Source organism: Plecotus auritus (genome assembly GCF_963455305.1).
Source record: "Plecotus auritus genome assembly, chromosome: 15".
In the NCBI taxonomy this organism is placed as follows: Eukaryota; Metazoa; Chordata; class Mammalia; order Chiroptera; family Vespertilionidae; genus Plecotus; species Plecotus auritus.
Window position 1 is genome coordinate 4,013,800 of NC_137781.1, and position 13,602 is coordinate 4,027,401.

Genomic DNA, 13,602 nt, shown 5'->3' on the forward strand with positions numbered 1-13,602 from the left:
TCTAACTCTATAGTCCTTGCATCTGAAATAATTTCACTTTCTTTCTATTTACACAACGAAATCCATGTGTCTCCTGTTGCATTAGGTCTCACACACACACACACACACACGCACGCACACTCACACATGCACGCACACACACATGCACACACGCTCACTCACGCACATGCACATACACACATGCACACTCACACGCATGCACGCATGCACACACACATGCACGTGCATACACGCACACTCGCATGCACACATGCACACATGCACACTCACACGCGTGCACAAACACACATGCACGCACGCACATGCACACTCACACGCGCATACTCACACACATGCACATGCATACACACATGCACACTCACACAGTGCACATACACACGTGCACACATGCACACGCGCGCGCACGCACACCCACACACGTGCAAATACACACATGCACACACATGCACGCACACACTCACACCTGTGCACATACACACACGTGCACATGCACGCACGCACACTCACACACGTGCACATACACGCACACACGCACGCTCACGCACCCGCCGAACTGTGGTGACTGAGCGTCGGGTTTGATTCTGTTCGCCGGGCCCCAGCGTCCCAGCTGAATCAGAACCTCGGTCTCCCCCCCCCCCCCCGTCTCTCCTCCCCCCAGAGAAACGCCTGTCCCGGGGCATCTCCCACGCCAGCTCCGCCATCGTGTCCCTGGCGCGGTCCCACGTGGCCAGCGAGTGCAGCAGCGAGCAGTGCCCCCTGGAGATGCCCATCTACACCTTCCAGCTGCCGGACCTGAGCGTGTACAGCGAGGACTTCAGGAGCTTTATCGAGCGGGACCTGATCGAGCAGGCCACCATGGTGGCCCTGGAGCAGGCGGGTGAGCGGCACCTCCCACGGTCCCGGGCCCGGGGCTCAGGCGACCGGCGGGCTGGGTCTCCCTGACGTCAGAGAGCAGGAGAGATGCGGGCGGCCCTGGCTGGTGCGGCTCAATGGTCAGGGTGTCAGCCCACGCGCCGCAGAGTCGCGGGTTCAATTCCCGGTCCTGGTTGGGGCGTGTGTGGGAGGCAACCAGTCCATGTGTCTCTCTCCCATCGATGCTACTCTCTCTCTCTCTCTCTCTCTCTCTCTCTCTCTCTTTCCCCCTCTCCCTTCTCCTCTGTAGAATTTAAAAAATAAAAGAAAGAAAAAATAGCCCCTGCCCCACCTTCCCCTGAGGTTCTGGAAACCCTCTAGCCCAGGGGTCCTCAACCTTTTTAAACAGGGGGCCAGTTCCCTGTCCCTCAGACCGTTGGAGGGCCGGACTATAGTTTAAAAAAAAAAACTATGAACAAATTCCTATGCGCACTGCCGGCCCGGGACGCGTCGGCTGCTAAGCAGGACAGGCAGCGGCCCCCGGCGGGCCGGATCCATGTCCTCGGCGGGCCGCACGTGGCCCGCGGGCCGTAGTTTGAGGACGTCCGCTCTAGCCAGTTTGGCTCCGTGGATAGAGCGTTGGCCTGCGGACTGAAGGGTCCCGGGTTTGATTCTCCGTCACGGGCACATGCCCAAGTGGGGCGTGCAGGAGGCAGCCGATCTAGGGACTCTCTCTCTCATCATGGATGTCTCTCCCTCTGCCCCCTCTCCCTTCCTCTCTGAAATCAATATATTTAAAAAAAAAAAAAAAAAAGAAAAAAGAATGCGGAATAAGACGAGCTTCTGCCGCAGGTCGCCTGAACTGGTGGTCCACGGTGTGCACCAGCTGCAAGCGTCTCCTTCCGCTGGCCACGACCGGCGACGGGAACTGCCTCCTGCACGCCGCCTCCCTGGGTGAGCTCCGCGGCGGGGACGGGACGGGACGGGACGGAGCGGGGGGCGGGGGGCAGCGCCCAGGCCCGCTCCGGGCATTGGTGAAGCACAGACACGGCCTCAGCAGAGCCACGGGCATCGCTGCCATCTGGAGGAGTCCCCTGGCAGGTTTAGGGGTGGGGCGGGGGACGGGGGGGGGCGAGCGAGACGTAGAAAACACGCGAGGAAAGACCTGTCGTGGTAGGAGGGGGACTCAGTGGAACGGCCGGGGAGGGGGATCTAGAGAAATCAAAGGGGGCTTCCCGGAGGAGGCGGGGTTTTGCTGAGACTCGAAGAACCTGAGAGTGTGAGAAAGAGGTCCAGATGACGGGGGTGGCTCAGGGGGGGAGCGTCAGCCTGTGAACCAGGAGGTCACGGTTCGATTGCGGGTCAGGGCACCTGCCCGGTCGGGTAGTGGGCTTGTAGGAGGATGCTAGAAGCAGCCGATCAATGATGCTCTCTCCTCATTGATGTTTCTCTCTCCCTCCCTGTCTCTGAAATCAATAAAAAATATATATATATATATATATAATTTTTTTATTTTTTTATTTTATTTTATTTTATTTATTTATTTTTTTTCAAATTTTTATTAAGGTATTATATGTGTACATATCTTACCATTGCCCCCCACCCCCACCCCACTCCCATACATGCCCTCACCCCCCAATGTTTTGCATCCGTTGGTTACTCTTATATACATGCATACAAGTCCTTCAGTTGATCTCTTATTTCCCACACCTCTCCCTAACCTTACCACTGTAATTTGACAGTCTGTTTGATGCTTTACTGCCTCTGTAACTATCTTTTTGTTCATCAGTTTATACTGTTTTTCATTATCCCCAAATGAGTGGGATCATGTGGTATTTTTCTTTCATTGACTGGCTTATTTCACTTAGAATAATGTTCTCCAATTCCATCCAGGTGCCTACAAATGGTAGTAATTCCTTCTTTTTTACGGCAGCATAGTATAATTTTTTTTTTTTTTTAATAAAAGGGACATTCCAGGCAGGGAGCCCACATGGGTAAAGCATGAAGGCGGGAAGTCAGGGCACGGGGAGGCCGGGAGCGCCGCGGGCAGATGGTGGGAGCCGCGCGGAGACGGGTGGGTTAGCTCTGTGCAGCGCCGATGTGGGAGGCTACGTCTCCCTCCCGACGTGTGTCCCCCTCCTCACGCACGCCCCGTCCCCGCCCCCGCTGCAGGCATGTGGGGCTTCCACGACCGTGACCTGGTCCTGCGGAAAGCTCTCTACACCATGATGCGGACGGGGGCCGAGCGGGAGGCCCTGAAGCGGAGGTGGCGCTGGCAGCAGACGCAGCAGAACAAGGAGGTGGGTGCCCGCCGCCCCCCCCCGTCCCCCGGGACCCCCACCTCCTCCGGGCGCCCGCCGTGGGAGGCCCCAGGAGTTGGGAGCTGGGCCCCCGAGGCCAGGTCCGTGCCTGAGGTCAGGCGGAGGAGTGGCTGCTGGGACGCGTAGGGCACCTCCAGCCTCAGAGCTGGACCCACGGAGGGTGAGCCTGCCAGTGAGTGGTTCCCAGCGTGGGCACACGCCCCACAGGGGGGGCAGTTGATGTTTCAGGGGGGCGATTCGAGAAGGCCTTATTCACAGTGAATGTTTTGCATGTCTTAGGGTTCGAGGGGCCTCGTAGACAGTCTATAACAGCCTTGGGCAAACTACGGCCCGCTGGAGGGCCGGACTATAGTTTAAAAAAACAAAAACAAACGATGAACCAATTCCTATGCGCACTGCGGGCCCGGGACACGTCGGCTGCTAAGCAGGACAGGCAGCGGCCCCCGGCGGGCCAGATACATGTCCTCGGCGGGCCGCCTGTGGCCCGCGGGCCGTAGTTTGAGGAGGCCTGCACCTAAACCCAGGTCTCTGAGCATTGTGTTGTTGGGTGTGTGTTTTCTTAGTGAGCAGGCAGACAATCAAAGAGAGGGAGAGGCTGGGAGAAGGAGTGTCCAGGGCAGCCGTGGGCAAACTACGGCCCGCGGGCCGGATCCGGCTGTTTTATCCAGTTCTCTTGCTCTCCCCTCCGCTCCTTTACTTTGAATTTCTATTCGTTCACACAAACACTCCATCCATGCTTTTGTTCCGGCCCTCCGGTCCAGTTTAAGAACCCATGGTGGCCCTCGAGTCAAAAAGTTTGCCCACCCCTGGTCTATAAATATATACGGTGACATATTTATGCATCTCTGTTCTCATGTTTTAAAACTTTATTTGCCATTTTTTTCATATCCCTTCATATCATCATTATTATTATTATTATTATTCACCAATTCCTCAGTGATCTCTTCCTCAGGACGTCCACTGTCCTTTCATCCTTTTATTTCTCTCTCTCACGGATGCCATGTTCTTGGGAAGCTTGTGTAGACCACGTTCATGGCCTTTGAGGCTTCCTCCACGTGAACGGGAGTTCCCTTTGTGAATAATAAGAATTCTGTGTCACGGGGGCGGGGTGGGGGGGCCAGGATGTTAGAGACGCTTAGCTGGGGCGTGGCCAGGACAAGGCTGGGAGCCACTGGCCTACCCCTAACGCAGTGAGCACGCATCCGCTCGCGCCAGAGAATCACGAAAACCCACCGTCCTCGCCCTCAGAGGTCGGGCCCTGCTGGGGGGGGGGGGGCGGTCTCAAGGCCACGTGCAGGCCTGGCTGTGCCCACGGCCGCGCCCCGTGGTGCGGGGACGCCCCGGCGCCCTGAACACACGCACGCTGGCCCGCGGCCGTCCCTGGGGCGGGATCTGCCTGCCACGTTGGCCCTCGGCCCTTTAGACTTTCTCATGGCCGGCCTCAAGCCTGTGCAGGTCGCGCCCCCCCCCCCCGCCCCCGCCGCTTGGTGCTGGGTGGACCCCCCCCCCCCGACGGCACTGAAATGAGAGATAGGGTTCTGAAAACGATGGTCAGACATGGTGACAGTCGGTGCCACTCACAGGTGTGCCCGCCAGGGTCCTGGTGGGCTTGCACCGAGCCGGGAGGTCCAGCGGGCTGCCCGACTGTCCTGGCTGGGGCGGGGGAGGGGCCGCCATCCCCCCGGCCCCTGCCCGGTGACCCCACGTCCTGTGCCAGTCAGGGCTGGTGTACACCGAGGACGAGTGGGAGCGCGAGTGGACGGAGCTGCTCAAACTGGCCTCCAGCGAGCCGCGCACGCACTTCGGCAGGAACGGCAGCGGCACGGGCGGGGGGTAAGTGCAGCCCCAGCTCCCCCTCCCTCCACGGGCCAGGGCGGCAGGGGGGCGGTACCAGGGAGCACGTGGCACCCCGAGATCAGGGGACACAGAAACTCCAGCCTCCAGACGCTAAATTCTACTTGGGGATGAAGGTCTCAGAGCCAGCTGTGCCCTGAGCGGGGGGGTGGGGGGGAAAGGGGGGGGTTTGAGCCCAGGCAGGGGCTGGGGAGGGCCATCCCGCCCTCATCCATGGGGGGATTTCTTAGAAAGCCCCCCAGCCCTGGCCGGTGTGGCTCAGTGGATAGAGCGTCAGCCTGTGGACTGAAGGGTCCCGGGTTCGATTCCCGGTCAAGGGCACATGCCTGGGTTGCAGGCTCCATTCCCAGGAGGGGGCGTGCAGGAGGCAGCGGATCCATGATTCTCTCTCATCACGGATGTTTCTATGTCTCTCTCCCTCGCCCTTCCTCTCTGAAATCAATAAAAATTTTAAAAAAATAAATAAAATAAAAGAAAGCCCCTCAGACCTCGGTAGCCATGGCCCCTGAGCGTGAGGATTGAGCCCAAGTGCCAGCAGCAGAGGGAGGCCGGGAAGCCAGGCTCTCTCCTGCCCCTACTGCGTCCTCCTTACTTGACCCAAAGAGCCGGCCCCCATGTTCCCACGAGCTCCGAGTGGCCGCCTCTGCCACCAGGAAGACCTCCAGGCTTGGAGGGGGCGGGGTGGAGGGCAGGGACGTGTGCGTTTTGTCCTCAGCTGGGAGCGTGGGAGGACGATGGACTCGTGTGGTGCTGCGCTGGCCCGGGCCCGTGGAGGTCCCATCGGAGGGGGGTGTCCGGTCTCCCACACGCCCCCGCCTCCCCCTCCCCCCGGCCCCGCCTCGGCGCAGTGACAGCTGGCCTTCTCCGTCCCGCAGCGTGGACAACGCCGAGGACCCCGTGTACGAGAGCCTGGAGGAGTTCCACGTGTTCGTCCTGGCCCACATCCTGAGGAGGCCCATTGTGGTCGTGGCCGACACGATGCTGAGGGACTCGGGCGGAGAAGGTGGGTCCCCCCATCACAACGCAGGGCTGCGGGGTGGTGGTCTAGAGCCGTGGTCGGCAAACGGCGGCTCGCGAGCCACGTGTGGCTCTTTGGCCCCTGGAGTGTGGCTCTTCCACAAAATACCACGGCCTGGGCGCGTCTATGTGGAAGAAGTGGTGTTAGAAGAAGTTTAAGTTTAAAAAATGTGGCTCTCCAAGGAAATTTCAGTCATTGTCCTGTTGATATTTGGCTCTGTGGACTAATGAGTTTGCCGACCACTGAGCTAGAGGAATCCAAGGGGGGCCTCCTGGAGGAGGCGGGCTTTTACTTGAAGAACTTGAAAGCGTGCAGAGGATGCCAGCCGGCGTGGCTCCGGGGTTGAGCGTCGTCCTGTGAACCAGGAGGTCACGGTTCGATTCCAGTTCAGGGCTCGATCCCCAGTGTGGGGCGTGCAGGAGGCAGCCGATCCGTGGTTCTCTCTTATCATGGATGTTTCTCTCTCTCCCCCTCTTCCTTCCTCTCTGAAATCAGTTTCTTTTTAAAAATATATATATTTTATTGATTTTTTACAGAGAGGAAAGGAGAGGGAGAGAGCATTAGAAACATCGATGAGAGAGAAACATTGATCAGCTGCCTCCTGCACACCCCCACCTGGGGATGTGCCCACAACCAAGGTACATGCCCTTGACCGGAATCGAACCCGGGACCCTTCAGTCCGCAGGCCGATGCTCTATCCACTGAGCCACACCAGTTAGGGCTGAAATCAGTTTCTTTAAAAAAAAACATATGGAAACTAAAGCCCCCCTCCCCCCGCCCAGGAAAGCCTTGGAAGAACCGGGGTCCCCGTAACCCCTGCGGGGTGAGGGTGCCGTCCACGCTGCCCCTGCCGGCTCCCCACACCCTCACCTTGTCTGTGTCCACAGCCTTCGCCCCGATCCCGTTCGGAGGGATTTACCTGCCCCTGGAGGTGCCTCCCAACCGCTGCCACTGCTCCCCGCTGGTCCTCGCCTACGACCAAGCGCATTTCTCTGCCCTCGTGTCCATGGAGCAGCGGGACCAGCAACGGGAGCAAGGTAGGCCCGGGGCACGGTGGGCGACCGCAGGCGCCGATCCATGACTCTCCCTCATCGCCGATGTCTGTCTCTCTCCCTCTCCCTCTCCCTCTCCCTCTCCCTCTCCCTCTCCCTCTCCCTCTCCCTCTCCCTCTCCCTCTCCCTGTCCCCCCTAAACACTGGGGACTGGGAAGCGTAGCCAGGAGGTGGGTAGGCCTCTCCTGACACCCACGGTGGACCCACAGAAACGGCCTCAAGCCGAGTACTGTTCTAGAACAGCGGTCGGCAAACTCGTTAGTCCACAGAGCCAGATATCCACAGGACGACGATGGAGGTTTCTCGGGAGAGCCGAAACCCCACTTCCGCGCACGGGCCACGAAGTTTCCGTCGCCCTGGACGTGCGCGCCCGCACGTGGTATTGTGTGGAAGAGCCACACCCTCAAGGGGCCAGAGAGGCGCATGGGGCTCGCGGGCCGCAGTTTGCCGACCCCTGTTCTAGAACAAAGGCTTCCCGGTTTCACTGCTGTAAAGAGCCACGGTGTTTGTTTACAACGGGTCCTGGCCCCCGGCCGGTGTGGCTCCGTGGATAGAGCGTCAGCCCGCGGACTGAAGAGTCCCCGGGGGTTCGATTCCGGTCAAGGGCACGTGCCCGGGTTGCAGGTTCGATTCCCAGCCTGCGCCATGGTGCGGGCACGTGCGGGAGGCAGCCAGCCCGTGGCTCTCTCACATGGATGTCTCTCTCGGTCTCACCCCCTCCCTTCCATTCTCTCTAAAAAAAAAATCAATGGGAAAATATCCTCGGGTGAGGAGTACCAACAACAAAATTGTGGCCTTTGGCTCCGTGTGCTGGAGCCTGGGGTTCGGCCGGCTGAGTGGGGGCTGGAGTGGGGGCCGTCCCCCAGGATTGCACGTCCTCCTTAGCAACACCAGAGGGCAGGCTGGAGTCGGTGCGAGGGAGATGCCCCCGCTGCTGTGCGCAGCCTGGGATTCTTGCTCGTTTATTGGCCTTTTGTTCTGCCAGGAATCCGGGGGGCCTGATACCGGGGGGCCTGGCCAGACCCTGGAGAGAGGGGAGAGGAGGAGGAGGAGGAGGAGGAGGAGGCGGCGGCAGGCCCAGGGCAGGGGCGGGGCCTGAGGCTCGCGGACCCCAAAGGCTCACCTGTGCCTGGATCCCGGCCAGGCCAACATCTGGCCGCCAGGGGAGGCGCCGGGGAGAGGCCGAGGGCTCGCCCTGAGAGAGGGGGCCCAGGCCCCCCGGGGCTGGGGGCTCCGCCGCCTTCCCCACCTGTGGGGGTGCCGCCACATCTGCTTCCCAGGCGGGTGGGGTGGCGGAGGTGGAGCCCAGCTGTGGGGCAGGAGGGTGCACCGGGCCTGCGCCTGCCCCCCACGCCTGCGAGGGGCCTTTTTTTTGCGCCCTGTTTACGCACGCCCACTCCGAACACAAGACGTGGGCAAGTCCCCACACAACTCTGCCTGCGAGATGGGGACGCCGGGTGCTGCGCGCCGCCCAGTTCCTTAGACTCCTGTGTGGGTCCTGGGGGAACCCCCGGGAACCCCGGGAACCCCGGCCGGCCGCGGAGTCCTGGGCTCCTAGCGCCCCGGCGGGCACAGATGTTGTCTGGCTCCCTCGGCTTGACTTACTCACGGAGACATCTGGTCTTGGAACTCCCTTTCCCGCGCCCCCTGGGGTTGCGGGGCGGGACGGCGCGGGGCGGGGGGGACAGGGGGACCTCTAGCCTCGCCTCCAGCCGCGCTGGGCCACCTGGCACCGCGGCTCTGTCTTCTGTTCCAGCCGTGATCCCGCTCACGGACTCGGAGCACAAGCTGCTGCCGCTGCACTTCGCGGTGGACCCGGGGAAGGACTGGGAGTGGGGCAAGGACGACAGCGACAACGCGCGGCTGGCGCAGTAAGCCCTGCCCTGCGCCCCCTCCTCCCCGCCCCGGACCCTCCCGGCCTCTGCGCCCCGGCTGCCCGCCCCCCACCGCCCCCGCGCCTCCGGCTCACGGTTCCCTCGGTGTCTTCCTCCGCTGCAGCCTGATCCTGTCGCTGGAGGCCAAGCTGAACCTGCTGCACAGCTACATGAACGTGACGTGGATCCGGATCCCCTCGGAGACGCGGGTGAGCCTGGCGCGCGGGCCCAGGAGGCGACCGTGCGCACGCGGCCCAATGGGCTGGGCGCCCAGCAGAACCGATGCTTCTTCCTCCCAAACACGGTCCGGGTGGGGCTCGCCTGCCCCGGGCTACGCCGGGGACCCCACCCCTCACCCCCTACCCCGCTCCGGCCCAGCCTTGCAGGGAACCCCCGACCCCCAGGCTCTGGCGGGACGAACTTCCGGCGGTTCCCGTGCGCGTGGGTGCGCGGGCTCCTGCCAGGGTTTTTGTGTGTTTTTGTTTTTCTCTCCTGCGTTTTCCCCGGGGAGAGAATGCACACGCCCGCTCCGAAAGCAAACCGTGGGCGCGTCCCCGCACCAACGAGGTGTGCGAGATGCGGACCAGGTGCTGCGCGGGGCGGGGTTCCTGAGACGCCACGTGGCGGGGGGAGGGGGTCCTGGGGAAGCCGGGGACCCTCCCGCGCGCTGGTCCTCCGCGCGCCCCGCGTCTCTCCCCCGCTTCCAGCTGCCGAGAGGGAGTCGCTCTAAGCATCTGCCTGACGATGTTTTGTTAGCTCAGGAGGGAACCCCAGGGAAAGGGGCTTGTTTTTTAAAAAAAGAAAAAGAAAAGAAAACGTGCAAATACGTGGTCCCCCCCAGACGTCGGTTTATGGGTCGTAAAGCGGGGATGGTGTTCAAGGCAGTATCGGGGCCCAGGACACACTTCAACCTTCACCTGTAATTTTTTTTTAATATTTTCTATTTATTTTTGGAGAGAGAGGAAGGGAGAGGGAGAGAGGGAAACATCCCTGATGAGAGAGAATTGTGGGCCGGCTGCCTCCTGCACGCCCCCTAGTGGGGATCGAGCGTGCCCCCCCCCCCCCAGGTGCCCGCAGGCTGCCCCGCGCTGCTGGGGGTGTACCTGCCTCGCACCCAAGAGAGGCGCGGAGGCGGCGCCTCCCGACCTAGAATCCGGAGGCTCTGGGGCTGGGCGCCCTCGGTTCGGTTCGGCAATGAGCAAGGGCCAGGCCGTGGTGACCCCACATCCTACGCGGGGGCCCTGAGCAGACAGGCAGGCCAGGGCCCCTCCCGCCCTCGGGCACCTGAGCCTCTGCGCTCCCCGCGGAAGGGCCTTCCCTGAAGTTCCCCCTGGGGCTCGGGACCGGGGTGCCCGCGCAGGGCAGGGACAGGGTCTCCCCGTGGGTCCCACGCGAGGACAGCTCCTCTCTGACTCTCCTCCTGCCCCGCCCTCCCTGTCCGCCTCCTCCCCTCGCCACAGGCCCCGCTGGCGCAGCCGGAATCCCCGACGGCCTCGGCGGGCGAGGACGTGCAGTCCCTGGCCGACTCCCTGGACTCGGACCGCGACTCGGTGTGCAGCAACTCCAACAGCAACAACGGCAAGAACGGCAAGGACAAGGAGAAGGAGAAGCCGCGCAAGGACAAGGACAAGACGCGCGCCGACTCCGTGGCCAACAAGCTGGGCAGCTTCAGCAAGACGCTGGGCATCAAGCTGAAGAAGAACATGGGCGGCCTGGGCGGCCTGGTGCACGGCAAGATGGGCCGCGCCGGCTCCACCAACGGCAAGAGCGGCGGCGGCGGCGGCGGAGGAGGAGGAGGAGGAGGCGGGGACGCGCCCGAGCGCGCCAAGGACCGGAAGTCCAAGTCGCGCAAGGGCAGCAAGGAGGAGTCGGGCACGTCGGCCAGCACCTCGCCGTCGGAGAAGACCACGCCGTCGCCCACGGACAAGGACAAGGCGGCGGGGGCGGGCGCGTCGCCGGCGGACAAGGGCGGCGGGCCGCGGGGCGACGCCTGGAAGTACAGCACCGACGTCAAGCTGAGCCTCAACATCCTGCGCGCCGCCATGCAGGGCGAGCGCAAGTTCATCTTCGCGGGCCTGCTGCTCACCAGCCACCGGCACCAGTTCCACGAGGAGATGATCGGCTACTACCTGACGAGCGCGCAGGAGCGCTTCAGCGCCGAGCAGGAGCAGCGCCGCCGCGAGGCCGCCGTCGCCGCCCCGGCCGTTGCCAAGCGGCCACCCCGCAGGCCCGAGGCCGAGGGCGCGCCGGGAGCCGAGCGCGCCTCGCCAGGCCCGCCGGCTGGGCCGCCCACGCAGCTGGTGCTCAAGTTCAAGGAGCGCCCGAGCCCCGGGCCAGCGACCGGCACGCGGGCTGGGCGCGCGGCGGCTGGCGGCACGGCCTCCCCGGGCCCTGGGAGCGCACGGCGCGCCGGCGCCAGCGGACCCGTCCCCGGGCGCAGCCCCCCAGCGCGCCAGAGCGTCATCCACGTGCAGGCGGCAGGCGCGCGGGACGAGCCGTGCGCCCCGGCGGTGGGCGCGCTGCGGCCGTGCGCCACGTACCCGCAGCAGAACCGCTCGCTGTCCTCGCAGACCTACAGCCCCGCGCGCGCCGCCGCCCTGCGCACCGTCAACACCGTGGAGTCGCTGGCGCGCGCCGTGCCCGGGGCCCTGGCGTGCGCGGCGGGGGGGGGCCGGCGCGGCCGAGCCCAAATCGCAGACCTACACCAACGGCTTCGGCGCCACGCGCGACAGCCTGGAGTTCGCGGACGCCGACGCGCCGGCCGTGCGCTCGAACGGTGAGGGTGGCCGCGGCGGGCCGGGCCTGGCGCAGCAGCGGTGCCAGCGGGAGAACTGCGCCTTCTACGGGCGCGCGGAGACGGAGCACCTGTGCTCGTACTGCTACCGGGAGGAGCTGCGGCGGCGGCGGGAGGCGCGCGGGGCCCGGCCCTGAGCGCGCGCCCCCCCGCCCCGGGAAGGACCGCTTTCCATGCTCTCGGTGTCTTTCTTTTACGCGCCCTGGTCACCCGGAAGGCCGGCCGGCGACCCCGCGTGTCAGTGCCGTGTACGTACGTGTCGGGTCCCACGTTCCTACTGGTGCCTGAACCTACACTGACCCCACTCAGGTAGTAGACGGATAGGAGTCAAGTCATACCGCCGGCAGTGGGTGCGCGCTCGCATCCGCCTGGTCCCGTGGACACTCACAGCCATTGCAAGAGTATTTTTGTTCCGAAATAAAGGAAATTTGCAGCCCTTTGTTTTTAGAAGGGAGTGTTTTACATGCTTTTATTTTTTATTTTTTTCCTTTTTTCCTACGTCAGCCACTGACCTCTTCCATGCAGCCGTCAGCGTGGGTGCGCTCGGGACCACCCGGGATGGAGAAGCTCCGCGGTGGGCGCCACCTGCTTCCCCTCCCGGGCTCCTGGAGGAGAGGAGGCACTTGGCCTGGCGCGCCCCCCGCTCTGGTGGTTCCCTGTGGCCCTTTAGGCTCCATCTCATAAGCCAAGCCTCCCCCCACAGGGCCTCCCCTCTTCCCCCCCACCACCACCCCTTACCCCCCACCCCCGCTGGAGCACCACTGACACTGCCATCCGGGCCTCGGGCACCGCCGTCAGGATGGGCACCGGAGGACAACCTACCTCGCAGGGCGCGGTGAGGTGTGGCGATGTCCCTCCCCATTCCCCCCCCCCCCCCCCCCGTGATGGGCAGCTCAGGCGGCTGGAGCCCCAAAGACTTCTTAGGTCCCAAAAGCCAGGCTCTGAACTGCCAGCCTGCTGCCCCCCGTTCTCCTCCGAAGACTCTTCCGTAGAGGCCTGTGGCCGGTGCCCCCGGGGAGAGAGGCGAGGCATGGAGCCTCTGGTCACTGTGAAACCCGCACGAGGCTGCTTGGACCCCAGGCTGCGCCTCTTTCCCACCCCCACCCCACCCCACCCGCATCTGTCTGGGTTCAGCCAGGTACAGGGCAGCCATTCCTATGGGGTGGGGGTGGGGGTGGGGGTCCCCATCCACAGGCCAGGGGTCCCCCTGCCCGTGGCACCCTCCCTGAGCGGACCCTTTTTATGGTGCCTCCTACATTTCTTGAGGAAAAAAAAAACACAAAAAACAAACACACAAAAAAAATGTGTCCTTAGCTATAGCCCATTTTGTGCAGCAATACACAGCCTCTTGCGCCCAAGATTACCTCTGGAGATCTCGCCCCTGGTCCAGGACGCAGCGTCCACCCTGCCTCGCTGAGGGGAGCCCTTGTTTCCAAGAGAGACGGAGAAGATGGGGGAGTCCTCGCCAGCGAGAGAATGCTCAGGGGACCCTCCACCAGGAGATGATGCGCCGAGGGCACCCTCAGGAAGGACAGCAGGCAGACCATCTTGCCATCGGAGCCAGCGTCTCCTCCAGAAAGGACGCTTATCCCGGACATAAAGAGCAGCAAAAAAAAAAAAAAACTATATATATACACACACGGGGAGGGGATTATTTTTTACTTGTTTGAAGAATTCTAATAAACTAATTTGAGTATCTCCTGTGAGTATTTCTTTCTTGTTTTTTTGTTTGTTTTTAAGATATATTTTTATTGGTCTCAGAGAGGAAGGGAGTGGGAGAGAGAAACATCCATGGTGAGAGAGAATCATGGATCGGCTGCCTCCTGCACGCCCCCTA

General features: G+C 62.7%; 1 protein-coding gene across 1 annotated transcript in view; it reads left to right on the top strand.

Annotated features, from left to right (window-relative positions):
- Nucleotides 1–12,037, top strand: part of OTUD7A (OTU deubiquitinase 7A) — a 36,694-nt gene extending 24,657 nt beyond the window's left edge. Inside the window, 10 exon segments of the mRNA XM_080651666.1 lie at nucleotides 659–877; nucleotides 1,705–1,806; nucleotides 3,025–3,152; nucleotides 4,891–5,006; nucleotides 5,903–6,030; nucleotides 6,933–7,082; nucleotides 8,854–8,968; nucleotides 9,096–9,180; nucleotides 10,432–11,636; nucleotides 11,638–12,037. Of these exon segments, the coding sequence (XP_080507792.1) occupies nucleotides 659–877; nucleotides 1,705–1,806; nucleotides 3,025–3,152; nucleotides 4,891–5,006; nucleotides 5,903–6,030; nucleotides 6,933–7,082; nucleotides 8,854–8,968; nucleotides 9,096–9,180; nucleotides 10,432–11,636; nucleotides 11,638–11,902 (2,513 nt within the window). The 3' untranslated portion in view covers nucleotides 11,903–12,037.
- Nucleotides 12,038–13,602: the final 1,565 nt, after the last annotated feature.